Source organism: Balearica regulorum, chromosome 2, assembly GCF_011004875.1.
Source record: "Balearica regulorum gibbericeps isolate bBalReg1 chromosome 2, bBalReg1.pri, whole genome shotgun sequence".
In the NCBI taxonomy this organism is placed as follows: Eukaryota; Metazoa; Chordata; class Aves; order Gruiformes; family Gruidae; genus Balearica; species Balearica regulorum.
This window is the reverse complement of record NC_046185.1, coordinates 72,519,892-72,547,690: the sequence shown is the minus strand read 5'-3', so window position 1 is coordinate 72,547,690 and position 27,799 is coordinate 72,519,892. Positions and strand designations below refer to the sequence as shown.

The window sequence follows — 27,799 nt, the reverse complement described above, 5'->3', positions numbered from 1 at the left end:
TACCTGTGTAGTTTTCTCAACAAGCTCCAACTGCTTCCTATACAACCAACTCCTGTTCTCCAAGGAAAATAGGGCAAGGCCCTACAGGCTATTCTGTAAAGGAAGAAAACGTTTCATCCTTCTCTGTCCCTCCTCAGGCAAAGCACTCCTGAGGATTCAGTTAACGATGGCTGAACCTTCAAAAAAAGCCATTCAAAGTTTGCAAGTATTGCCTTTAGTCTCACACTCACATACTTAGTTTCTTCTGACCAAAAAGGCAGCATATTGAGGAATGGGGCAAATAACATGTATCTTCTGATTACTTTTTCCATTTTCTAAATTTTATTTACATTACTAGTCCTCTATCCCAATTTTATACTCCTCACCCTTTGCTTTAAAAGCTATTTTCAGTTGACATTCTTATATTTCATGTGCCTCAGCCATCTGCTGCCTAACCAAACCATTCCTCTAGTGTACAACTCACACATACAACAGTGTTAGGAAATCATAGAAAAATGGACAACGGAAAGGTATGTGAAAGACTGAATTGTCCAGCTCTCCCCTCAAAACTGAACTAAGCAGGCCAGTGTTACCCCAACCGATTGGCTGAATGTATCTTCCACACCTTCCCTAGCAGACTCCATGACCTCCTGTGCAATCGATTTCAGTGTCTCACCAGGCCTACACTTACTTTGTTTATCCTTTCTCCTTTACTGCAATTTAAGCCTGCTTTTCCCTCTCCCATCCATCACAGGCACAGTGAACAGGTTTTTTCTTGCTACAGAAACCTGTGGTTTTGAAAACGGCTCTTCACATCTCTCTTCAGAGTCTAAGAGCTAAGAATTCTTCAGTTGCCCCTCATGCGTCACACATTTCCTACAGCTCTGATACGTCTTACAATCCCTGTCTGCCCAGCTTCCCCCTGCTCTGCCTCTGACATGTGGTGCTCAGAACTGGGCACCCCATTCCAGTTGAGGCCTAGCAAATGCTTCACAAAGAGGAAGGGTTGCTTCCCATGTCCTATGGGATCTAATCCTGTTTATACTCTGGAACATGACATTTGCTTTTTCCTAAATAGCCTGGGGTTGCTGACTCATGTTCAGATTCTGATCCTAAAGAACACCAGATCCTTTCCCAAACTGGCTGGGTCCCCACCCCCCACCAACCTCAGCTGTGAAGCAGGTTACTCCTACTTAACAGTACAAACACACTATCATTCCCCCTGAGCTGCATCCTAAACTTTCTCATGTGCTAAGATCATAACCCATTCAGGACTTTTCTCTCATCCATGACAGGCCTGGTGTGAGAGGACTTCCCATTTTAGTGCAACCTGTGAGTGACCTGTGAGATTTAAAAAAAAAATAAAATTGCCTTTCTGTGCCATCCCCCCAGCTGCCATCCTGATTCTCCTGTAGAACATAACTGTGCAGACCTGCATGAACATCTTTCACCTGTGTCCCAGAGCAAGCTTACTCCTGCACCCTGTCCACGTCCCCTTCTCCCACACTCTTCTTGTAAGCATCTCCCACCTGTCTGAAGTTACACTTGGAGAGCAAACAGTAGGGCTCTCTTCTCTCACCTCCTTGGGGAGGCTGGTGGGGCAATAGCAAAAAGCAGGCTCAAACTATTGTGCCTCTTGGATGACTCTGCATTGAGTTTAGACCCTCCCTGCTACAGCTCAACAGTGGTTTAAAAAAATCCCAGGTTTCTAGGTCTGGTTGTGATATTTTTTTAATAACCTTCAACAAATACCACACCCATCACCACCCTTGCTTTGCACACTGCTTCTGCACCGCAATTTTCTAATAGTTAAAAATCCTCAAACTTTACACAAATATCTCCACAACTCCTCTCAATCCTCCCCCATCCACAGCTCAGAGCAAGCCTGATGGAGATTTGTGCAGCTTTCAGCAGCTCAAACCCACACTGCAGGCTTTGTACTAAATGTGTTGGGAAGCTCCCCCAACCACTTCATTCCTAATAGGAGACATTTCACCCATCACCATATTGTAGCAATACCTTCTCCAACATTAAAATGGGCAGTAGATGTGCTCCCAAATGGCAGCCAGTGGAACTGTTAAAGAGTATGTTGACATGTATGTATATTAATGTGGATGCATGGAGGAAAGACTCTCAGAAGTGAAGAATGTGTGTGAAGCTTCAGCGTGGCAGCTGAGGAGATAAGACTCAACAGCTGTGTTAAGTCAAACATTCATTTTTTGGGCTTAGTTTCTCCCTTTGGAAGGGGATGCCCACGCTTCATAAGAAGTTAAAACAGCCCCAACTTAATTTTTAGCCAAACTTGCTTTAATCATGTCTAGAATCTCACACACACCTTGTGTTGCTAGAGTATGTAAAGTGGCACAAAGAGTCTTCGGATTTTGCATACTCTTGAAATTTCCCTGTGGAGAGGAATGAAGAGGAAATGGGGGGATAGGAATAAGGTAGTGTTCTGCATGAGTATCAGTTACTGGCCAGAACCACTGGTTGAAGCAAAAGACTTTGAGAGGACCCAGCATTACACAAGAAGGGAACACAGACCATGGCAGCAGGACTGCTTATAAAAGAGAGAGGATGAAGTTTCATTTTTGCAGCCAAGGACTGGGACACAAAAAAGCAATGAGTGTTCCTAAGTAAAGGAGCATTGGGATCACTAAACCAAACCTATCTTGTTTTTTTTTTTCCCTGCACCATGTAACCAAGACCTCTTTGCTGGCCAGAACTGGCTTCGTAAACTGTGAGATGTATAAAGTTGACAGCGCTGTTACGTTTCCATGCTCTGCCCTCACACATGACAGGAGAGCTGGCCCATGTGCATCCTTTAGGGAAGGCCTGGGAAGATGTGTTGCAGATTCCTCTTCCCATTGCCAGGGATGACCAGCAGTCCCCATCCATTCCTAGGGACACCTCAGAAAGCAGAGTGGGCAGCCAGCAGCCTTCTCCGAGACAGACAAACCAACCTCGGAAGGAAGGAAGGAAGGAAGGAAGGAAGGAAGGAAGGAAGAAAATGGTGATGGGGAAGTGGTTGTTCAGAAATGGTGATGGGAGCGGGGAAAATTTCTCCTGTAGGAGATGAAAGTACGTGCAGCATCTTCCTGCATTAGAAGATGCTGAACTAAGTTTTGAAGCAGGAGTAATCTGGAATTCTCCACAAGAAGAACAGAGCCTGCGGCAAAGCATGTTCTAATAAAGTACCGAGAAACAAATGTCGACTCGACAAAGCCTTTGTCCTCACAGATTTCACCTTATCTACATAATGATCATTAATAAAATACTGCCTTGCAAAACTGTCATGCAAAATATGCCCACTAGGGAACTAAACTTGCTTTTCTTCATTTACAAATGGTTTTAATTAATGATAACGATAGCTAATGATATTTAATCACCTGTCAAGAAAATTCATTGTCCCACATGTCCTTGCAGATGAGAAAAGCTCTGAAAAGCAGACACAAAATTTTCTAAGAAGACGGATTACATCCTCCCCCAAGTCAGTGCTGCATTCCTCTTTCAGTCACAGGCAGACAACCTATGCCTGTCCTTGGGAAATAAAACTCTGGGTGGCTAATCCAAGCAAGCTAACTCAGTTTACAATAGAAGCAAAACCAAGCAAGGAACTTCGGCCTCCAAGACAGCCTACAGCTGATCTCAGGTTGCTAACCATGCTACAGCCTTTTCCACCACTTAACCCATTAAATAACTCAGGCCATCAAAGCCAAGCACATCCCTCTCTCTTTCTCCCTTCCTCAGCATCACACACCTGCCAAAGCATGGAGACAAGAGAAGCAGGCACAGGCCTGAGGCTTAGCTAACAGAGGAGAACATGAGAAACCATGGGATGGGACAGAAGAAATTGCTGGACGTAACAGATGAAAGCGTAAGCAGCTAACAAATGTTACAGAGTGTACCCTGAAGGATTCCCAGATCTCACAGGTAGTGATGGAAGAGCTACATGAGAAATGGCCAAACTTCACAGAGCACTGAAGGGGAGTATTAGGGACATTTTGGTGGGAACAACCTTGCAAGCCCAGCACTGCCTAGGAAACCATATCAGTAATACCACATAAGGTCCAAACTACCTAGGTAGCCTTGGGAAATTTGAGTACGGACTTAGGAAAACTGGGAGCAATGCGGGGAAAAAAAGCAAGGGTAACTGAGAGGAGACAAGGGAAGGGTACGGGAGAATCCATGTGCATGAGGGAAGAACAAGCGTGGGAAAATGGAGAGGAGGGGGAGAAAAGGGACGAGCCATGTGTAAGCAAGCTGCTGGTCAGTATGCTTGGCTGGTCAAGCCTGATCACTGCAGCCTAGGCCATCCTCCTTCACTGTAGTCCTGTTTTCTGTGGGGGTGTATGCATATAGGATTGAGCTCTCTGTGCTGCCTCATGTTTGTGTGCTGCTGTTTGTGGGTGCTGGTAAAGGCACTGCTCTCCTCTTCTTTTGCTCTGCATGGCTGGCTGAATGCATACTCTGTGCGTATGTACATCTCTGGAATACATACTCAGCATCTCCACAGGCTGGGCTCTCAAACCAGGAACTACAGCAGCCTCACACTGAGCAGATTAGGAAGGTGGAATCACTTTAGCCTTAAAGCTAATCCACTGGATTTGGCTTCCCTTAACAATACGCTCCTATCTTACAAAACCTCCTTTTCGTCTCTGTCCCTAAAAAAGCTGAAAGTCCTTGAAAAAGCATCGTTTTGAAAAAAATTCATCTAACTGTAGGAGTTTCATGCTTCTAAATTATTCAGATTCCGAATGTTGCTAAGGCCCTACAAAGCAATATGCGTTCTTCTGAATTTTCAGTAATTTGCTGTAATTTTAAAGAAGTCAAGCGTGAACATACCTGACACCATTGCCACACACATGACTTCAGTTTAGGTTATAGATTTTTGCCCTTTTAACACATTACCACTAAAGCCACTGAGCAGGTACGGTGTACAGCAAGCAAAACCTCTTATCAAGGCAGGAGAGAATTTTTCACTTAGTTGCTCAGAAGACAGTATTAACAGGTAAATGTAACACAAAATCAATCACTCAGCACAGCAAGGGCTTTCTTATTTACAAATTTGCAACCTGTCCTATCTCTGTTCTCACTGCAACACTTGGGCAACTCATCTCAGTTACAGCAAGAAACCATTCATTTTATCTTAAAAGCAATTTTCTGACTTTTTTTTAAAGTCAGAAATTGCGAATGAGAGAGACACGTTAAATACAACAGTAGAATCTGAAAATGAGTAACAAACGGAGCCCTCCTGGGCTCAGAATTTTGACACAGAAGCAGCATCCAGTTTTACATTAAAGAGCCTTGCTTCACACCAGCCTCGCTTATTGATTCAGTGAGCACCAGGTGCTGAAGGCACAGACGCTGAAGTCTCAAAATGCCCTTGCCTCCTTCATTCCTCTTCACTGAATCACAGAGCGGTAGGGGTTGGAAGGGACCTCTGGAGATCATCTAGTCCAAACCCCCTGTTAGAGCAGGATCACCTAGAGCATGCTGCATAGAATCATGTCCAGGAGGGTTTTGAATATTTCCAGAGAAGGAGATAGTCATGCTTTTCTCCATTCCCACAGTCTCCAGCAGACTTCATTGCTCTTCCTTTTCCAGTTCCTCCCATTGCATGTTCCACTGTAAAACGCTGCTTCTCCTAAACCTTCTACTTGAGCTTTTTGTTTCCCTGGCCCATTTTTTTTCCCTGAGCTCTTCCTTCCTTCCTGCCTGACTCCTACACTCCTACTGATGAGAAGGACTCAGGTCAGGTACACCAAGATGCCGGCCCTCCTGCCTGCCAACAAGGCCTCACAGTTCGGGGGCTTGGCACCTCGACACAAAAAGGAACACAGCTACTTTGTCATCTGTTTAGCTCCTGAGTTCATTGCTATGTCACTGCAGATTTTAGAAAGCACTGGAGATGTAGTAATGTTTTGTACTTCTACTTCTCTAAGGTTCTCAAAATTGTAGAAATTGATAATGGCAGGTAAACAATTGCAATTATAATCCCAGCACAGATTGTTTTGCATTTAGTGGGGATAAAAAATTTATAAATAATTAGCTTTCAATCTGGAGTTTAGATTGTATTAGATCAGTACTTCCTACTACTAATTAGATGTGGCTACTGCTTTCATTTTCTTCAGGATGGAGGAAGTAAAAGATGTTTTTCATTGCCTTATTTAAAAAAAAAATACTGTTTTTTGTAGTCTTTCAACATATGACATTGCTAATCTAGGAACTACAGATTTTCTAAACTGTTCCTATTTGAAACATCTGTTCTTGCTTAATTCAGTACATCATCATCTTTGATCTGATGTGCTGCAGGTTTTGCTGTTTGATAGTTTAAAGCTGAAGGTCATACTACTGCAAGGAAAAAGGAAAAGGAGAATGCGAAGCAGACAAGCACATTACAGACTTAGAAGACAGAAAGTACAAAACCCAATCAAAAGTGGAAATGTAGCTGTGGTGGCAATTTGAAAACAGAACCCTAGGGGCATTTCCACTGTTTCCCCAATAGCCTTAGCTCAATATTAATCTCATCTTTAAATTGGAAGATTCCTCAGTTGTCAGAAGGTATGATGACTAAGGCAGTCATCATGAATGCTTCTGCTGCCAGAGAGAAAATGAACTGGATTTCTTCTGAAAAGATACGTGCAACACATCATGGAAGGTAAGACACCAACAAACCAAAAGGAGCAGTCCCACAGAGTCAAGAGAAAGCCATTATTCCAGAAACACAAAACAAAGAAGTAACATTGGGTCTAAGATATCAAGCTGGTGAACTTCCCATCTCCACCAGTCTTCCCTCTGTACCAAGTCTCTATCTGAAAAAAAAATCACCATCTTTAGGAAAGTTGGATGGTAATACTGTATTTTTTTTAAACATGACCTTTTCCTCCAGTTCAGAATTGAACGTTATTACATGCTGAAATTAAAAGCAATATGCAAGTTATTACAGACATGCTTGCATTTTCTGCAGCAGCCTACTAATAAGTGCAGTCAACAGTGCACAGTTGATCTGTGAACTTTACAACTAAATTCAGATTACTGCTTGTGAAACCAGCTGTTTTAAAATAAGTTGTTTTGCTTTAAAGGACAGTCATGAAGCAGTCATTAGTAAGTAGCTGAGAGCAGCATTTAGTCTGCAGAAACTTTATTACTGGAAGTGACTCATATCAAGGGAGAAACTCCAGCTGAATGAAGTTTTTATCTGTTATTTGTGATGCAGTGGTAACAACAGCAACAGCACACAGACTTGGAAAGGAAGCTGACTTGGCCAGTCACTTCAAGGTACAACAGTACGTGGAAAATAAGGGAAGCTGAGCAAAGTCTTCACCATTATCACACACTGCTTTGCAATGTACTCTTGCAATGCAAGAGATGGAGAGGAAGGTGTGGTCTGTCCCTTTACATTTTTTTCTTCTTTACTTTGAATACTACTATTTTTATCCAAAAGCTGGATCTTTCTAGGTGTCTGCTGCCTGCTGAAAAGAAAGGACTGATCTTCCTGCAGGTCCTTCAACATTAAAACTTGGGAGCCCACCTAACAGCACTGTGTTTTTCCAAGCATTTGCAGTTTGAATGTAAAGTAGGAAAAAGTATTTATTCTGAAACAGTTTGAAATCTCACTCCTCACTGTAGCACGAGTTTGGTTAGGGTGTAGAGGCTCGACCAGCAGAGTGCTAGTTCAAGCTGGCTCTCAAAGGAGATTCTTGGCTAGTGCAATCTTAACAAAAGAAGCTAGGGTCCCGGTGGATCTGTCCCTTTTCAAAGCACAACACACAGAATCTGAGATCAATTTCAAAAAGTATGGTTCCTATTTTATGTCTATTAATGCCAGCTGGTCTGTAGCAGCTCTGGCTCGAACAGTCTCTTTGGCTATCACTAGCAATGCTGCAATGACAGCATTCACCTACAAGACTGCTTTCCTTGGTTCTCCTTTGCAGAGTAAGAAGAGGAAAACCACTCATCACCAACAGTCTTTCCAGAGACCTGGTGTGTCAGGTTAGATGGATGTGTGTTAAAACTTCTCTCCTTTGAGCTAGGTAGTAGTAGCCTGCCCGCTTGATACACAAACTGGAATGACTAGTGGAAAACCTTCTCTGAAAACAGACGATGGCGGCACTGAACTGTCTTCCTCCTCCCCCTCAGAGGGTTCCATCTAGCCAACTTTGATCCCTGAGAAGCAAGTGATATACTCATTTTTTCCCTGTCTTAGATGCTCCCCAGCGTATTCCTTGTCAGCAGCTGAAGCTCCATTTTCAACATCAGATGCAAGCTCTGACACTCCTCTTGCAGGCTGAAGAGACGTCTTCTGCAACACTCATCCAGAAGGAAGGAAAAAAATAACATTTTACATCACAAGGCTGTAATATATGCTTTGTTCCCATCCACAGTGTGAGAAAGCAATCCTCCTTTTGGTCAATCTGCACAGGGGTTTGCTGATAAAAGGGTCTGGAAGGACTTGTTGATTCTTTTCCTTAAGTGTGCAAACCCCTGACTGCCAGCTTTGGAAATGCATTACAAAACCTGCTCCTTTTGTTCACTTTGCCTGTGACTCACATCAGCTAGAGAAAAATAGCTGAAAAGAAAAGTTTAAATAAAAAGCCCACACTAAAACAATTTACCAAATGTGCCAACGCTTTCAGTATTGTAATTCAGTATTATATTTCAGTATTCAATATTAGTCATTAGTTTGCATGCCAGGGCCTGGTTGGGGCTGAAGAGGGATGTATTTCATCCCAAGTTACAGATGAGGTATCACCAGCTTTTTGAGTCTCCCACCAGTTCCTGGGGAGAGGACGCAGGATTAGAGCGTTATTACAGGGCAAAAGTAACCCCACTGTAAATCAGAATACAGCGAGTGGAAAGCCAGGCCTGAGCTCTGCTGAAGAACTGGTTTCCAGCTTTCTTAAATGCTGGAGGAAGGTATGCAGAGAGACAATCACAAGATCCCCTCAGCCAAGATGTATCGAGCAACTCTCCAGCTTGTGGAAGAACGTGGCCGATTAGACACAGGACTTCAGATCAGTGTCATTTCTCAGATGCCTAGCGCCGTACTCGCTCACACTGCCCCTCCGTCCCCCCCCAAGTGGAAGCGAAGGCAGTGTTTGTCACCTGTAATAAGATTACAGAAGAGTTTCTAAGTGTACGCTGGACTTGTAAAAAGAAGATTTTAGACTTGCACAATTAATCCACTTTAGAACGGGGTGGGGAAAGTTTGCACACACAGTTCAACAGGTACCCCTGAGAACGTGCTTCATTGGGATTCAGGAGGAACTTCCTTCAGGCAGTTTGCAAGGCTTTTTTTTAACAACTTCCCTGTATATTTAGAACACATTCAAAATGTGTTGATTTCTCCGTACCTAGAATGACTGTAAAACATGCTCTTCGGTAAAAATTGTGTGGCATTTCCTCATGAATTCCTAGTTAAAATATTTCAACACAATTTACAAACACACACATACCAGGGCTATCAAGTCCCTGCGTTGAGACTGTGCATCTACAAACTACCAGTGGCTTGCTGTAGCAGCATGAATCTAGGATGTAGTATAGATTTATATTGCCAGAGCTTTCCCGGTATTTTTAAACAAGAGGTGCTATTACACTTAACAGCTGAGTTAACCAAGCATTTTCCACCTTTCTCCTCTCTCCTCACATAACTTGGTTTTCACCTGCAGTGTTTTGTGTTGCTTCAAACACAAAATTGTATTTCTAACATCACAAGGCCTGTATTAGTCACTTGTTAAAAACAATACATTGTAAGTAACAAACCCCAAAACCTCAAAACATGCTTTTAAATTTAAAGCAACTTATTTGTACTACCTAGTTCAGTGCCTGAGCACCCGTATCCATCTTTGCTGAGGTGACATAAGCTGCACTGGCCAGTCAGAGCAATGCTGGGGGCAGAGAGGATACAGGTAGAAACTCTCCCTCTTCCCAACCGCATCCCAGCCCATTTGCTACAAGAAGCCAACTAAGACTAGAGCAAGGAAGGATGGAGAAATTGATCTCTTCTTACCCATCTGATTGCTCGGTGACTTTGCTGGTACAGATTTCTGCAGACAGCGAGGAGGATGTGGGATGAAAAAGTGCAAGGAGAGTGCAGAGTGCATGAGCTGCTTCTCCAGAGAAGCAGAACGACAAGTGCTTCCCCTGAGGTGACACACACCAACTGCAGAGCACACAAGTCCCACAGATTGTTCTTCACCTGTGTGCAGACCTCCTGCACAAGGCATTCTTACACTTAAGGACCAGTTAGGCCTTGTGCTGTCTTTTCTTGAGACTTGTCAGGGAGACCGCTCATTCAGTGCACCTTCAGCATTAAACCAAAGCATAGATAACAACACATGATGAGGACGAACACTGACAACAAACCACACAGAAGCCAATGAAGTTATATGACAAGAACGACAGAGTATTGTGAGTGTAGGTGTGTGAATCATGAAGCAGCAATGCTCCACTTTAATGTGAGTATTCAAAAAAACAGACATCCTCCGGGAGACATTCATAGCAGCAGCTAAGCTAGCCTCTTGTTCGATGGCTTCAACAAAGTTTCTCTGTCTTTCTTTCCAAATAAAATGCTGCTGAAACACAGGAAGACTGGCCTGGGGAAACTGAAGTCAGCCTCTGTGATTACCCACCGTAGGCTTACTCTGGCATTTTCACATCTCAGTGCACAATTGCTTTATTGTTTTCCCCCCTTTACAGACTGCAGTGAAAACGTATATTCAGCACAGCATTAGTGATTCCAGGGCAAAACAGGTACAAGTACAAGGTGTATTGTTATCTATCCACCCTCCCCCACAATCTTTAAAAAATAAATAATGCATCATAACCAGAATAAGAAGATTGAAAATTTTTATTTGTACTTAGCACATACAGGAAAGATCAAAACAAATATTAAAAGATAGCATTTGTAAACAAATGTATTTCACAAAAAGTTATACACTATCAAATTTGCTCTGAAAAAATTCATGGTTATAGCTATTTATAACTGTATATTTATCAAAATCAAGTTAAAAACTACTTCATTTTTTAAATATCCCAAATGAAGATTCATTCATTCCAACAATTTCAGAGAGACCACAGATGTAAGGCCTAATTAAGACAAATGCATGAATGAAGATGGCACTATGATTTCCAGTTTTAAAAAAAATAAATCGGCAAGTGATCAAAATATCAGCCAAGCCTATTTAAAAACCTAGGTTTGTAAAATATACATTCAACTCTGCAAATGTCTAACTTAAAAAAATAGAGCTATTTCACTGGATTGTCCTCATCTCATAGTGTACCGATCACGAGCTGTGTTTTTGAATCCACTCAGGGAAAAGTTATCAGTAGGTAGTTTTATGCGATTGTATAGTTCACTTCCATTAATCACATTAAAGATAAGAAGACAGCAGCACCCTTTTAGCAAGGATTAATTTTTAACATTCTTGCCATTATAGCAGCAGGTATGGTTTTGAGGGATGCTATCAATATAATAATCAGTAAGTCACAACAGGAATACACATACTCCACAAAGTTTATTATAGTGTTCTTTCCCTATACTTGTTTTCAAAGTTAAGCAAGCACCTCTATTTTTGCTGCAGAACACAAAAATTAAAAAAAAAAAGACACCCAAACCTATGACTAGCTCAGCAGGCTCCCTTTGTTGGTGGTCCACAAGCTATTTTGATTGCCAGTGTGAATTATGTTTTCTTCCTCCCTCCAATCTCCTATTTGCATGTCAACTAAAAAACAAAGTTTCTCAAACTTCATCTATTAATTTGACTCAAAAGAAACAAGAGAATAAAAATAACTAAGGCACAAATGGCTGATCTTCAACAGCAGGCAGAGAGTCACGGATTTGAAAGTATGATGGAATGTAAATCTCCAGAAATATTTCTGGTCTCGGTGCATTGAAAATTCTTACCAGCTTTCACAAAAAGTTTTTCAAGATTTTTTACAAAGACACGGAAAATACTTTTCCCAAGAACATCCATGAACACTAAACAAGGATGGATGTACATACAAAGACACACACTTTATGCACAATACACTTTGAACATACTGCAGACAGACAAGGACCATGGAATGCAATGATCGTCTAAGATGGCAGGTGAAATGAAGATGACTGTTTTTCAGAGGGTCGTCATGAGTTTATCTTGGTACACCATACTTTGGACTCCTCCTAAATTCTTCTGGTTCTGCTCCTGGATATATCGTAAATTGCTGTCCTCTCCACTTGTGGGGGGTTTCCAATATGGCCTGTCATCATGATAGGGTGGCCTGTACCATTTGCACAGTTATTGGTTAGTGAGAGATGGAAGTAAACTTATGAGAGCTACAGAGTCACATGAGTTCATCCAGCAAGTGCTAAGCATGCATACAGTGTGACGGGCAGCTATCAGTTAGGGAAGGAAATGGTGCCAGACCTATAGGTCTGATGCAGAAGCCACCGAAGCAACCGAGAATCTTTTAGCTGATTTCAAAAGGCTTTGAATCAGAGGTCAGTCATTAAAAACCCTTTCTGTTTTCAAGTGCTAGAGACAAGCGTTGGGCATCAATGCTCCTGAATTCCAGAGGGATGATGAGGAGGACGGAGGAGGTTATAGCGAAACTAAATGTGTACAACAAACAAGTAAAATAAACTGTATCATGCAAAAGGTTGAGCTCATGAAAATACATCTCTAAGGTCTGAAAAATTAAGAAAGGCAATCCTATTAAGAATGAAAACTGCTCTTTTGTAAATATTGCTGTTCCTTTGGCACTGGTGCTGTTAATTACACTGAAGCAGCCTGTAAGTTACATAGTCACACTTTGTTAAGATGAGCACCTACAGTCTATAGCTAGTACAAGTATTTCTCTGTGACTATGCAGTGAAACTTGTAGAAGTACTAAGAGGCAAAATATTTTTTCCTTTTCTGTTCAGTACTTATTGCTGCTTAGAGATATTAAACTCAACCACTCCGACACTGTCTCCTGAATCATTGCAGGGCAGGAGGGGGTGAATATATAAATAAAAATTTTGAACAGTATGTAGGAAACGACAATATTTAAGATTCCCTTATTACCAAACTGAAGTTGCACTTTTCATTTTGGTAATTTTTTTATGCTAGCAGAAATACAGGCAGGTTTAGATTTCACTTTATTTTTTTGGAGATATTCTAAAGGTATATAATGACAACTGTTAATTGGAATGAATTTTCTCAGAAGACCGAATGTTAATTGCAGACAAATAATTTCACTGAAAGGATTTTCCTAAGGAGACTGAGACACAATTCCACATATTATTTCACAAATTATTAAACAACCCCACATATACAACATGTATTGCACAGGTAGTTTCATTTCAGCCCTTGGCCCATTCTAGACTTGTATGCCCAGCAGAAAGTATTTCATGCATCTGTGGTTTGATCTCAAGTTCATAGCTGGATAGATTTAAGCTTTCTCAAATCAAGTTATCCAAGATGTTAAATGTCCACCTCTTCCACTTCCAAGTTAGAACAACTTGAAGCTTCCACTTTAACTACACATTTAAATGATTCTACCTGACTGGGACAAAAATTCTGAGCACTTTTTCTACCTAGCTTGCACGACTGAGCTTTTAAGTATGTTTTTAAGATGTACAAGCCTAGCTATAAAAAAAGCCATTGTTCATATTTCACTGACCTTAATCTTTGCCCAGGCAGCAGAGGGGCTGAAGGGGGAGGTTGTCTACACACATTACAATACATTATTGTGCTTATTTCAATATCAGTCTGCTCCAGGGTGAACTATTTGGCTTTAAAATGTTACAGACTAGTATCATAAGTAAAGAAATCTTTAGAAAAAATTCAGCAAATCCTCAAACAAGTTATAAAATCATTAACTTCTCTTGGCAACCACTCTTTTGTAATGTGAAATTGTACATTTTAAATCACACACAAAAAAATGGACAAGTAAACCCTAAAACCAGGAATAATTTTCAACATGAAGTACAGGCAACATTAATTATCCAGTTTAAACAGTCTTCTGTTTCTAGCATAAATTTAATATCTGCTTTACTGCTGTATACTAGGAATTTGAGATGACAATAAGTATGTTTGTTTCTCTGCCTAGTAAGTATTTCTAATAACATATTTGCCTTTTTCCTGCATTCTCACACTCAAAGTTGAACCAAATTGTCTTTTTATCCATTTTAAGCTCAGCCTCATCTCCAGAGCCTGCCTACACTAAGAATGAAGTTTCCCTATCCTCATGTAAGAATATAGAGATAAAAATGTAAGATGAATAGGAATGAAGATTAGGGTATTGTTGTTTTCATTCAAGACAACATTTATTTGTCTAAAAAACCTGAGTAACCTTAAAAGGTTACTTTTTATTAGGATAAAATAGCAGCTGATTTTTATCACATGTACATGCACAGACACATATCCACCAGCAGGTGTGTGCCTCCACTGTGCATTCCACCAAGCTGGTTCTAACTTGGACTGAATTTCTTCCAAAATTCCTTTTCACTCAATTTCTCTCTCATTGCTAGTTACAAAATAAAAAAATATGCGAGAAGATAGCACAATAGCACATACAGGAATACTTTTGTGAAACGGTTCTCAAAAGCTCCACGCTATAACATTCACTAACACTAGTTATCTGTAAAGTACCTGACACATTGTTCCATATACAGGCTATTTTTCTACATACATTTCTACAAAAGATGAAGAAGTGCTGCAATGCAAGGATCTGTTCACTCATAACTGAACCTTACCCTAAAATGAGTTTCTTCTTTGTCTTAGGAGATTAAATACTTATCAAATTACAATTAGTTTTATTGAGGCTATCCCATCCAACATACTTCCTACAGAAATACACTAAAGTTGTATTTCAAATTCTAAATTGAAAAGTAACCTGAAAAAAAATTTCATCAAGGAGATTAGGACATTCCAAAGCAAAATCTAAATAGAAGTTATTTAATATTGCCTCTACATCACATATTTCTAACTTCTGTTTGGTTTTCATGTGCAAAAAATTGCCAATATGTCCACCAAAGCCTCATGCCAAAGATAAAGAAAGAAGTAATAGTTTTTTTCATAAAGTGAAGATTGCTTACCTTACATTCACAGGTGTATGTGGATGCCAGTGTGGCTGAGCAGGATGTATATTAGGATGATACTGTGGCTGGAAGTGCAAACATTGAACCTGGTTAATGAAATCATATAAAAACTCCTTATTAACTTCAACTTTTTATTTTCCTGGGGCTTGAGGAGCACACCCCCTATGAGCCCTAGGAACCCCCCTGTTTCACACCTTCTCCCATGCCATTTAGCATATACATGAGACCTCTTGGTGATGAACTTGCTCGTTAGGACACACTCATGGGAAAATGCAGAGAAAATTGCTTTTCTATTTGAGAGACAACCTGGCACATCTAGTGCTTCTCACAGAAAGCACATCAAAAGAATGTCAGCTTTAATCAAAGGTGGAGAGTGAAAAAGGTTACTATTGTAATAGCAGTCTTCAGAAGGTCACCTATCTTTGGTGACAGCATTTCGCTTTCATATCCATGAGATCTTGAGGAGAAACAGTGAAACAAAATCACAAGTGAGGCTTTTAATAAAAACAAGTGTTAAGACTAAGTTCTTATGCACACACTCAGTTTGGATGAAAGCACAGCTTGCTTTCTCAGTAGCACTGACTGCTAGTATCACGGATGAAAACCGGGTAAGGTTTTTCCCTGAAGTGTGTGTATAAAGGAGCTTGTTTAAAAAAAAAACAAACCTAAGAAACAAACATTTGACCAGCAATAGCTGTGATGGGGTGATGGATGCAACTTTGAACTTTTTGTCAGGGTTCATCCAATGTGAGAGGCTGCTTTAGACAAAAGCACTGCTCACAGAGCAGTCTCCTGGGGTCCATCATATCCACAGTCCCAAAGGCTTTAACCTGTGATTTCAGGGGAGGGGAGGGAAGGGAAGGAGGGTGGCAAAGGGAGTGTATTCAGCTTGCAGAGCAAGGAAGAAAGGAAGGAAGAAAGGAAGAAAGGAAGGAAGGAGGGAAGGAAGAAAGAAAGAAAAAGAAAGAAAGAAAGAAGAGTCCCTCCACTTTCCCCTTAACTCCCAATGTGATGCTGTTTATTTCTGAACCACCTTGGAAAATCTCACCCCAGAGTAAGGAAAGGGGAGCAAACCAGCTGTACTAATTATAGAAAGCAAAAATATTTACCACTAAACAAGAAAATGACAATATTCTCCTCTACAATTGTTATGCTCTTACCTGGTAGTTATGGACTTCAGGAGTATTTTTAGCACTAAGGGAGAAAAAAAATTAGCTTTTATGTAATCAATACATCTATGTCACAATTTCCTATAGTTCAGGGTACCACTCTTCAGGGAAGTATTACAGTGAAGTAAAATTAATATTCTTAAGGACATTAATATTTTATTCAAGATATACACCACAGCAATTAGGGTGCAAGAAAGAGGGGTGAAATATTTTTTTTCTTCATTTTACATTTATGAAACAGGAACAAATAATGCTACATAAGTTAGCATAACAGCAATGAGCAGAAAGGAAGTATGCTTTACTTTAGTCTGATCTCAAACACAAAAAGAAAAAAAAATTAAAAAATGGAAGCACTTAAAGTCTCACAGGCAGTCCCCAAAAAGAATCTGGTGCTGCATAATGAGAGATCCCAAAGCAATTCATCCCACACCAGAGAACTTGTTTCGACAAACTCTAATACAGAAATGTTTAGAATATTTTTGCCTGACAATAGCAACTGAGAGGTAGAGAACTTGGGCAGTCACTTACCACAGTTGTGCTGCTTTCACAGGATTGTTTGCTTAAAAACAAAAAACAAACAAAAAACCTTAAGACAGGTGAAAAAAACCTAAGAAATGAAATATCAGTCATTTTGCAGCTCTTGTGATTGGGATGTTACACTACAGCTTAAGTGAATCCTCATGCAGACATAGTTGCCCAAATGCGTCTGAGTCGCAAGTGCATTCCTGTGTGAGTACACAAAGTCTGAGGAAGACACAAACCTCCCTCTGTTTCTGCAAGAGTCAAAGCCCATCCAAGATGACAGCAGACGAGAGTGTTCTTCCCAAATGTCACAAAAGAAGGACTTTTGGCAGAGTGAGTTCTGCACAACCAGAGCACTACTTTTCTCACCTTGCTGTAGCGACCACGTCAATACCATTGAGTCCCTCAGAAATCAGAAGCTACCCCTCACGGCAATTTTGCACCTTACAGAAACCAGACTATTCCTGAAGTTGGTAATGGCCTATGTCTTGTTACAGTGAACGATGGTAGACAAAAAAGCCTATCAGTTGAGAATACAGCAACTTGGACAGGCTGGAAAGGACGGTGAAGGCGACAGTTGAATAACTGGGATGTATCGTTACTTTTTCCTAACAGTGTATTTTTCAAGAGTGTTGAAAAACTGCTGAGTGATACGGCTGAAAATTCAAGTCTCTGCTGAACCCAGAAAGTGGATGACAAACTTAATGAGACACTGTAGAAGTCTCAAAGAGACTGAGCTAGGACAGAATCCAATGCTTGTGGACTGCAACATGGTACAGGTCTTAATGGCCAAGAGATGTGTGAAAGACAATAATCTAAAGGGAATTTTTGCATTAACTTAACATGCTGTTGAGCTCTCTAGAGGGAGATCATCTGGGTACGACAGCAGGTCTGCCTGGCTGCTGTGTACAGAGAACTAAGCTGAGCATAAGCCACACTTTCTCTCTCCTCCCCGCATCTTAGAGATGTAAGTATGGAAGTGCTGAGACACAAGGTATAACCTGCTGGTCTGACAGATGCTGTTATTGTAAAAATAAAATAATCTATTCTTCCACTTATAAAATCATCCCCACTTACCATATAGTTGACTTTCATGTATCACATAACAGCATCTCACAAATTTAATAAATTTGCATTTCAGTAAGAAACTGACAGGTACTAAGGAGGGGGTGTGTGTTACAACCTCTAGAAAGCACGTGTGTTTGCTACCCTTTTCCCCTCATGAGAAATAAAAGTGCCCCCATAATACCACAAGGACTTTTCATGGAACTGAGGTTCTTATTCTAGGAAATCCTTTGCAAAGGAGTGCAAAGACATCCTAAGGGAATGTCAGCTCACCCTGCTCCACACAGCAACTACACCTCCAGCCCCAAGTAATACAGAATTTAGAGGGAGTTGTCTTGCAGTGCTCCTTCCTAGGTTTTTCTACAAGGAATAAAAATCTTCGCTTAAGTTTTAAAGGACAAATGACAAAACCACAAGGGACATCAGTTCCTTGTCATTCCATTCAAATTCAGCACATTTCAACTCCCAGAGAAAGTTGGTTAAGGTCAGAGTCTGGATAGGTGAATAACATGCCATTCCAGTCAGCAAAGCAGCGACAACTGCATAATGAGACTGCTCAATAACCCTAAAACTGTCTGGCTAGATAAGCAAGTCAGTGAGGCTTTTGGACACTGCTCCACCACTCCACATGACAAATGCACTTTTTCAAAGAAAATGCTACATGCTTTCCCTCACTCGGTTTGATGCAGTTTTTCTTCCCTCCTCAACAGAACAACAAAAGAAACCATAGGTACCTCCTTCTCCACAGATGGGGGATGGAAGAATTAAGTGTAGACAGAGGTTAAAAACAGTAGATATGAACAATGAACTCTGACTTTGGAGAAAAAACCCCCACATATATTCTGATGGTGGTCTGACATGTTCTTCTTTTTATACTGTGGTACAGACTTTATGGCTGTAATATCAATCATTTATATGAGTTAACAGGACACCTGCATGACTGGTTCAGTGAATAAATGTACAAACACTTACCCTTAAAAGTTGAATGCCTTCGCGAAGGATATCGCTTGCTGGGCCTTCTTTCAAATGTACTAGTTCTGCGTAATCTTGTCCCATGTGTTGCTTGATACTCTGTCCGCCCACTTAAAATACAGAAAAAACAAAGTTAACTACTGCCTTTTGCTGGATGCTGTACCTCCTCCGTTGCATAAACACAAATATATTGCTGTTACTTCGCTAAATACCTGAATCTGAAGCGTGATCCCAGCCTTATGAAGTCGGATCTACTAGATTTACTATTTGCTGGGGCTCGCAATCTGAAGAAAGCATGGTGCTCCACTGCACACTTCCACAAATGTTTGCACGTTTTGGCACTGTCTAACCGGAAAACAAATGTGTGCTCTTGCTCTCTGCCCTAAATGCAGAAACAAAAGCTTTGGAAGTTGGCATGCATGATATTAATTACTGTCCTTGGTAGGAGAAATGCGGCCTGAGCCAACAGTGTGCTTGAGCCTCCCTTGTGTTCTTACCAGCCTGAGCACACACCACACTTGGTTGGATCAGGCCCAAGTAAGGGAAGAAAGTTACCTGTTCATCATCTTCTACGACCACAAGTGTTAGTTTGCTCTTTTTAAAGTCCATTTTTGTGATTTTAGGCCTAAACACAAGAAGCAAAAAGAAAATTAATGGAAAAATAATATTTTGTGATCTAGGAGAATCCTCCAAAATGTATGAGTGATCTGCAATGCTGGAACACTTCAGGAATCATAATAAAAGTATGATTTCCTGAAAACGTGACTATTTTTCAACAAATATTTCACATCTGAGAGTGGTACTTCTAACCTTGTAGATTCAATCATCTACATTATCAAATACAGTCAAGAGCCTATTATGTAAAGGAGAAAGATTTCAGCATTTTAACAGAAAGGAATATAACACAAAAACAGATTACCAAAAGAATAAGCCTATTTTGTTGGCTCCTTCAAAGATCAATATGCCTGTTGGTGTCAGTCCAAGAGCATATTCACAACCATCTCTTCCCTGCAAGCAAGTACAGAATCAATAATTAATATGTCATTAGTAGTGTAAATCTTGCTACAGTAGTATGTCAAAATCCATAGGTTTTAAACTGAACAATAAGGTTTGCGTATTTTTTTAACACAACAGAGTAGAAGAACATACATCTGTATTGGGTGCAAAGTGGCAGGTTTTGGCAATGGGGGGCTGCAGGGTGCCCTGCGTGGGAGGAGGCTGTGTGTTGCCCTACATAGATCTGATGCCCGCGGAAACAGCCTCACACCAACACTGCAGCCAGGGGAGCCCATGCCTCGGCTCATGTGTTTCAGAGCAAGCAGTAGCTGCAAGGAGAAGGAGACACAAAAGGGAAAATGTGAGGGACATGGGAAAAGACATGTGGAAAGGGACACTGTGGGGGACATGGCTGGAGACACACTCTTGGGAGAAGCCTCTCCCTGCAGGAGGAGGTCCTCCTGAGGGACCATGACCCAGGGGCAACCCACATCACAACAGGGACACCCCTGAGGGACTGACCCACACCAGGGCAGGGACAGTCCTGAGGGACCATGGCCCACGGGTGCCTCACACTGGGCCAGGGACAGTCCTGAGGGACAGTGGCCCATGGGTGACCCATGCAGCTGCAGAGGAGCAGTAAACAGTGCAGGTCAGCAGAGGAAAATGAGTGAGAAGCAGGAAGCAGCACAAGGAAATTGTTGTGCAGATGACCCCAACCTTGTGGGCTGCCTTGGGAGGGACTGAATGTAACCCGCAGGGAAAGCAAGGGGACCTGACACTAGGAAGAAGGGAGGAGAGGTGTTGGACTGAAGTTGAGCTGGGGAAGGAGGAGGAAAGGTGTTTCTGTGTTTGATTTATTGTCGTCTTTTTTTTTTGGTTGGTACCCAAATCAGTAATTCAATGTTTATGTTAATTTGCAGTATATTAAATTAAGTGAAATTCCCTGAGTTGAGACTGTTTTGCCTGAGGCAGCATCTCCATTCAATGTTCTGACCCCCACATTCATAAAGTATAACATGGATCTTACCTTAACTACATGCATATCTACACCATACATTTCTAGCCATTTAGCTTTGTTCAAGTAGCACAATTCGGCCTGCGCTGGGCTTTTTCCCCTGAGAACATAAAATTTATTTATACTTACTTTATGGTACAAAATCTTTGTCCGTTTTAAATTCATTCCCCTAACCCTTTTTCTTTGGGCCCTCAATCTTAATGACGCTAAATTATTTCAAGCTTAGCTTATGTTTTTACCCTCTTCTCTCCAAATGAAAGTAAATCAGAGGGATGAAAATTGAAAAAGGTCTCAAATTGCCAATAACGATGAAAGTTCAGGTAAGACAGCATCACTGAAATGTAACATGTTTATTAACAAAAGACAGGAAAACCTATTTGCTACTACCCCGAACACAAAACTTTATGTATGCATGAGTCAAAAAGAGAGAGGGCGAAAGAGAATTGTTTCCAACTCAAATAGAAAACAGATCAGACTGCTTAAACTGTTATGAAATCACCTAAGGAAAAACAAACAAACAAAAAGAAAAATTCACCCCACCAATCTTCCCTAAATTACCACTTGCCATCTCTAAGGAGAGGGAGGGCTCAAAGTGTATCTAGAATACTTCCCGACTGACAAACAATCGCCATTTTACGTCTGTTGCAGGGGTTCTTGTGGACATATTTGACTTTGGAAGAGAAGAAAACCTGTTGCTAGAGACACCACTCCCACATAGGTACCCTACCTGCACTCTTTCCATTTCTGAAAAATGTCAAATTCCATTGCTTCGGTTTGGTTCGGTGCAAACCTGAATTCAGACACGAGTTCTGGTGTGTGCTCTGGGTGCTCACACTCTCCCAGTTCAGCTGCAATCAATCAGTTGAAAAGTTAAAATCATAAAGATCATGGGATGACCTGAAACATTTAATTCCATAATCTCCACAAAGACAATGATAGTTTATAAGTTTCTAAGAATGTTGTAGAAGAATATACTTGTGCTGATAATTTAAGTTAAAAAAACCCCCTCACAAACTCAAACCAAACTGCACAGCAAAAGTCAAATGCATTTGCAGGAGCAGCGTAAGGTTATGGTACAGAATTCTGACATTTAAGAATGTTAGAACTAAACTGGCTTAACTAAAGCTGCTTCTCTGGATTTTAAAGCATTTAAAGGAAATAAAGTTTCTATTAAAACCCAAAATCAATGCACTACTGTTTCAGAAGAGGTTTCTTTGAAACTTCCTCTTGTTGCAATGAAGTCATACTTTTCATTCCAAACCACTTCCCATTCTATTGTACACTTTGTTATATTACTGTTCGTGTCGAAATATGAAGATAATACCTAGTCTCAAGAAACCCGTGATAAAGTTGTGCTGTTTTGTTTTTTTTTAAAAACACAGAGGTGATGTAATATTCAGATTAAGTAATTTTTAAGGAAAGAAATGCCAAAGCATTAACATAATTGAGGTGTCACTTTCTGCTTAGTTACTTAGGGCCTGGTATCTTCTTTTCTAGGAGCAGAACACTGTCAAACTCTACCGAGCTCAGCAGGAGATGCAAGTGCTGAGCATCTCAGTGACTTATGCCCTTAACTGCCTTCTTGTGCCTGCGACATGCTTTGCTCCTGGAACCTCTCAGCTATACAAAAAGGCTGCAGTGTCACTGCTGCGGGACTGTGAGACAAACTTCAGTGGCAAATACATCGTTCAGCAATATCACATGTTACTTGACACATGATGTGACTCCAAACCAGGTCTTTGTCAGTCGGTGTTTCTTGACTACTACTACTATTACTACTACTATTACTACTACTACAAAAAAGAAAAAAAAGAAAAAAAAAGAGGGAAATGAAATCCCTTGTAGGAAACAGTTTTATTGCTTCATTTTTACACATAACAGTTGCAAAAATATAACTCACTCTCAGTCTTCAAAAATACCAGCAGGATGCATTAGAACATAGGAAGTTACATTCAAAATGCAATCTGTTGACTCATACATGTACTAGGTGGTTTTGAGCACTTGAGCTTCACTCAAACATTTAGCATTCTTGAGGATATTAAGGAGATTGATTTCACTGATGACTCCACCTGGAGTACTGCATCCAGCTCTGGGGTCCCCAGAACAAGAAAGGCATTGAGCTGTTGGAGCGAGTCCAGAGGAGGGCCACGAAGCTGATCAGAGGGCTGGAGCACCTCTCCTGTGAACGCAGGCTGAGAGAGTTGGGGTTGTTCAGCCTGGAGAAAAGAAGGCTCCGGGGAGACCTTCTAGCAGCCTTCTAGTACCTGAAGGGGCCTAAAGGAAAGCTGGTGAGGGGCTGTTTACCAGGGAGTGTAGTGATAGGACAAGTGGTAATGGGTTTAAACTGAAAGATGGTAATTTAGATTAGATTTTAAGGAAGAAATTCTTCCCTGTGAGGGTGGTGAGGCACTGGAACAGATTGCCCAGAGAGGTTGTGGAGGCCCCATCCCTGGAAGTGTTCAAGGCCAGGTTGGATGGGGCTTTGGGCAACCTGGTCTAGTGGAGGGTGTCCCTGCCCGCAGCAGGGGTGTTGGAACTAGATGATCTTTAATGTCCTTTCCAACCCCAACTATTCTATGATTCTATGATTCTATGTTCATTTCTAACTACTGTCTCACACACATTTTTTCTCTTCAACAGTAATCTTCCATGGTGAGTTACAGTATTCTTATCAATATGTCTTTTTATTTAACAGAGATATCTCAACTCTGCTGCTGTTTCATCTAAGCTGGAAGCCTATTTAACACAGATGTTGCTAAGAATTACTGGCAGTCCAGTCTCCAGTATATAAGAGGGAGTCACAACAAACACGTTAGCAAGGAGGACTTCTGGGAAAAAAAAGCAAGAAACTGAAGTTTGATGTGTTGACAACCATCTAGGAAAAACACGGGAGATTACTAGTTAGCGAAGGCAGGGAATGAAAGATGACTGTGCTGCGAAGAGGATGTGTAAGGATGAGAAGGATCATGAGCACGTAGGACAAAAGATACACAGAGAAGCGAGGGCAGAAGTATTACAAGAAAAATATCACCCTTGTTTCTGAATAGCTGCACTCACTATTTATTCATTTTCAGGCAAACAAGTGACATCATCATTTTGATCTCTAAGAAATAGGTCTTGAGAGTAAGAGCCAGTAAAAGCCTCATCAGCTCCCTGCACAGGGTAGAGGGGCAGTGGAAGAAGGGGAAAGAGTGTGCTCCATACGAGGATGCTCTCACTAGTGTCTGTCCTGGTGGAATTATGTTCCCTGAATGGCTCAGCAGCACTAATATTTTTCAACACAAGGGCACAGCAGAGGACCCATCTCTTCATTTATTGTTTTATGACAAAGTATCATGCTTTGACATGCCCTTCCTCCAGTCTTTTTTTTGGGGGAAGAGAGGAGGAGGATGAGGGGGGAGGGTACACACATTTATATACATTATCTGTGTTGTTTAATAAATAACTGCATAAACTGGGGGACATTTTTAAAAGGAAGTTTCCTAGAAAGTTTTTGAAAACTGTAAAAATATGTTTATCTGTAAATATGTTGTTGATTCTTTTACACAGAACGAAAAAAAAAAGTTTGCACTATCCCATGATGATGTCTTATGATTAGAACTGAAAACTGGAGATTTGAGAAAAAGTTTTCCTTTTCAGTTTAATTAGTAGTTTCAGAAGTATATCTGGTTAAATACGAAAGCCACACAAGACTAAAGAGGCAGTTAAAAACTTATTCTAATGGTGACAATTCAAGTTTGATTACAACCTTTCTGCAGATAATCCCTAAGGGAAGCACGTGATTATGTATCTGCTTCACAAGTTACCCCATACTGCAGATTGATGTTATTTGCTACAGAAGTTCCTTCACGGGACTGGCAAAAACTCAACAATTTATGTTTGAAAGAAATAAAGAATTACTGTAACAGAACAACTTCCCTCATAAAGAAAATGTATGACGTTTAAAGCTGTCCTGTAAAGAGACGAGGCCTTTCAGAGGGTTAGAGCATCAACTCCTAAATAGCCTTTTATAACTTCTTCCTCACTCTTAGGAAAGCAACACTAAGGAGCAAGACTGGATTTCACAGAGAACATGTAACCTACTGAGGAGGTAATAATAATTTGACATTTCTTTAAACTCTTCTGCTTAATTAAAAGCTTCCAATATCAATAAAATGTAAGAAATGTTATAAAAAATGCTACTTATACTATATGCCAGCAGAGATAAATAAATTAGTTGCAATAATGAAATAATTTTGAAGAAACTTATTGTGATGATGTCAAAACAGCGGAAAAACTGAAACTGAAAAAAAGACAACAGAAAAATATAAAAATGCCACCACAATTTAAATATGTTCCCACAGTGTCAAGAAGTGTTAGTTTTGGTACCTAGTTGGAGACGTTATAAACATGATGGATGGCTACTGTATTACATTTACATAGTAATCACAGGTGTCGGTTACTGCCCAAAATGTTGAGGCATCAACCTATTATTCTTTACTTGCTTCTCCTTGGTTAGACCAGGGGTGAGGGTATCGGTGTTTCATCTGTGAAAATGGAAGTAATGAATCAAATAGGGGCTCCAGATTTTCCCCATCTCAGAAAGACAAACAGAGTTTGGCTGCAGGAGTTCTGTGCACACCTAACAATCAGAGCTGTGCCAGACTGGTGCATATGGAAACTGAGAAATAACTCACTGTCTTAAGATTTACACCTGTTGCTGTTTAGAACTGAAATCCTGGTTTTGACTGTCAAGTCCATCTAGAATCACTGAGTTATCTCCGTTCCTGTATTAAACTAAGAGATGCTGCCTAAGCACTCCATGTGCCACTGCCAAGCACCAGCAGAACAGGAAGAGTATTTTTCATTTCAATTCATTCTGCTGCTAGAAGGGTCCAGATCACTGCACTTTCTTTTAGAAAAAAATGAACCTAATTAGAGCTTCATTACACAAGTTGCCTTCCCATCTGCAAAACAAACCGCCTGATACGGAATGAATATTTGTATTAATGTGTTTGCAGCAATAAAAAAAATATTTTTTCCTACAATAACCTAATGAAACATAGTATTCTGGTTTTGTCTCCCCCCCTTTTTTTTAAAAAAAAATCTGGTAACCCTTGCTCCTGACACAGAAGTAATCTTAGTTCTTACCTTTCCATGTAATTTGCTGCTCCCCAGTACCTGCCATACCCTCCCTTCTGCCCTGTAACCACCTCCTGTGTCACAGCCCACGGAGGTTTGCTCTCCCAAGCGCTGGCCAGGCAGCAGGTAGCCCACGTTCAAAACTAGAGGCGCAGGGACCTGCCTGCCACAAAGCCTGTGCTGAAGGGCCAGCTGGCTCTTCAGGCCGAAGAGGTAACACTGCACACACCAACAGCATCTCCCTCAGCAAACAACTGCCTGGGGTCTTTCCTCCCTGGTCAGCCCCTGGTTTCCATCCACACCTTTGAGGCTCCTTCTCCTTGGCAAGTGTGTTCACATTGGCTAATGTAGTTCAGAAGTTATGAATGGAGGGAAGGCAGGAATGTGATTTCCCTAAAATTCTTCTCAGGTAAGAAATGCCATTTACATATGAACAATGAGAAATCATTAGTATCAAAGAGTGAAAAGAAACTAGTAGGCGAGTTTTTTAATACATTAAGACAAACCACTTCCAAAAGATTCCATACCTTGAAGACACAGAGCTGCTAGTTCAACAGCAGTTTCATACGGGCATTTCAGTCTTAAAAAGAAAAAAAACCCCAAGGTATAAAAATCATGTCTTTTTTCTCAGTGAGTTCCTCTTGCAATAAAGCTAAAAAGTAGTCTGATATGTGACATGGAAACATTAACTTCCACAAACTATTAATGATACGAAACATCTATAATTAATTTTTACTTCAATATGACTATTTCCTAATTTGGTACATTCTAATTAGCACTAAACACATGATATGTTCCACCATAAAGCAAGCTTGAACTAATAGCGACAACATTAAATCAACTAAGAAACCATTTTTGCTCCAACACTATATTGTTGGACATGTGACTTTGAGTCTTTTTGGTTTTGTAATTAAAAAAAAATAGAGCAGGTGTGAAATTATTGGCCAGGGTAAGACTATAAACAAAATATTTTTGCAGGGTTGACCTGTACAGAAAGTGTTGCACTTCCTCATCTTTTCCTCCTCTATTTTACCTATGATACTGAAAAATATGGCAAGTTCATGTTACATTTTCAAAATCATTCACAAAAATCAGGACAGTCTTTGCTCTCTTTATACATTTCCATCACATGTTCAATCCATCAAAGGTATTTCCCCATTCCATTTGCCAATAATACAGTTGTGATGTACACAAAGCCATATACATCTCTATTCTAAAGGAAAAAAAAATGCATGTGGAACTGTAAACCATGCTTATAATGTGTGCACGAATACCATAAAGAATTAAAATGATCATGCATTTAAAGTAAAATTTTAAATCACTAAGAGATTAACTATTATAAATACTTTAAATTACAGCTGCAAGAGCAGAGAGATACTTACTTCCCTGAAAGAATGTCTTGCCGGAGCTGTAATACAAACAGGTACCTGACAAATAAAAATTCAGAAAATCAAAAGTATATATAATGTCATCTTTCCAGCCCCAATGGATGGAAAAAGATTCCAATTCATTGAGTAGTCACAACATTTTCATTAACTTGGTCTTAAAAAAAGGGCCTTTGGGATTACTCAGATGCACCCTGCAATCTTCGAAGTTCCCATAGCTTTCACTAAAATCAAAAAGAACATTTTTCACCTACTGGCTGTGTTCAGGACATTGTCCAAAGCCTTGCTGTTTAGGGACGTGCTCTACTCTGAGCATACACCACAGCAACCTAAATGTTACTGACACTCCAGTGTTCTGAACTTGATCTTGTTCAATTAAAGCAAGAATTGAACTATAGGATCTAGGGACAAAACACAGATAAAGGGGTGAAGACTTCAGCGCCCCCTCTCAAACAGAAATACAGAACATACAAAAAGTTCAAAGAAAAGTGCAAAAGGAAAAGCTCAG

General features: G+C 40.5%; 1 protein-coding gene across 4 annotated transcripts in view; it reads right to left on the bottom strand.

The window, feature by feature from the left end:
• The window catches only part of EPB41L4B (erythrocyte membrane protein band 4.1 like 4B), a 196,230-nt gene that overhangs the window by 77,213 nt on the left and 91,218 nt on the right, over positions 1–27,799 (bottom strand). For 3 of the 4 annotated variants that reach the window (XM_075744687.1, XM_075744688.1, XM_075744689.1), the window contains exons 5-15: positions 27,289–27,333; positions 26,434–26,486; positions 21,513–21,633; positions 20,798–20,885; positions 19,691–19,779; positions 19,327–19,396; positions 18,984–19,153; positions 18,772–18,881; positions 16,741–16,771; positions 16,204–16,237; positions 15,041–15,108 (exon numbers count right to left, since the gene is read on the bottom strand). In XM_075744687.1, coding sequence (XP_075600802.1) covers positions 15,041–15,108; positions 16,204–16,237; positions 16,741–16,771; positions 18,772–18,881; positions 18,984–19,153; positions 19,327–19,396; positions 19,691–19,779; positions 20,798–20,885; positions 21,513–21,633; positions 26,434–26,486; positions 27,289–27,333 — 879 coding nt within the window. Of the gene's footprint in view, positions 1–10,810; positions 12,241–15,040; positions 15,109–16,203; positions 16,238–16,740; positions 16,772–18,771; positions 18,882–18,983; positions 19,154–19,326; positions 19,397–19,690; positions 19,780–20,797; positions 20,886–21,512; positions 21,634–26,433; positions 26,487–27,288; positions 27,334–27,799 lie in introns of those variants that run through there. The other variant, XM_075744691.1, reaches the window with a different exon arrangement.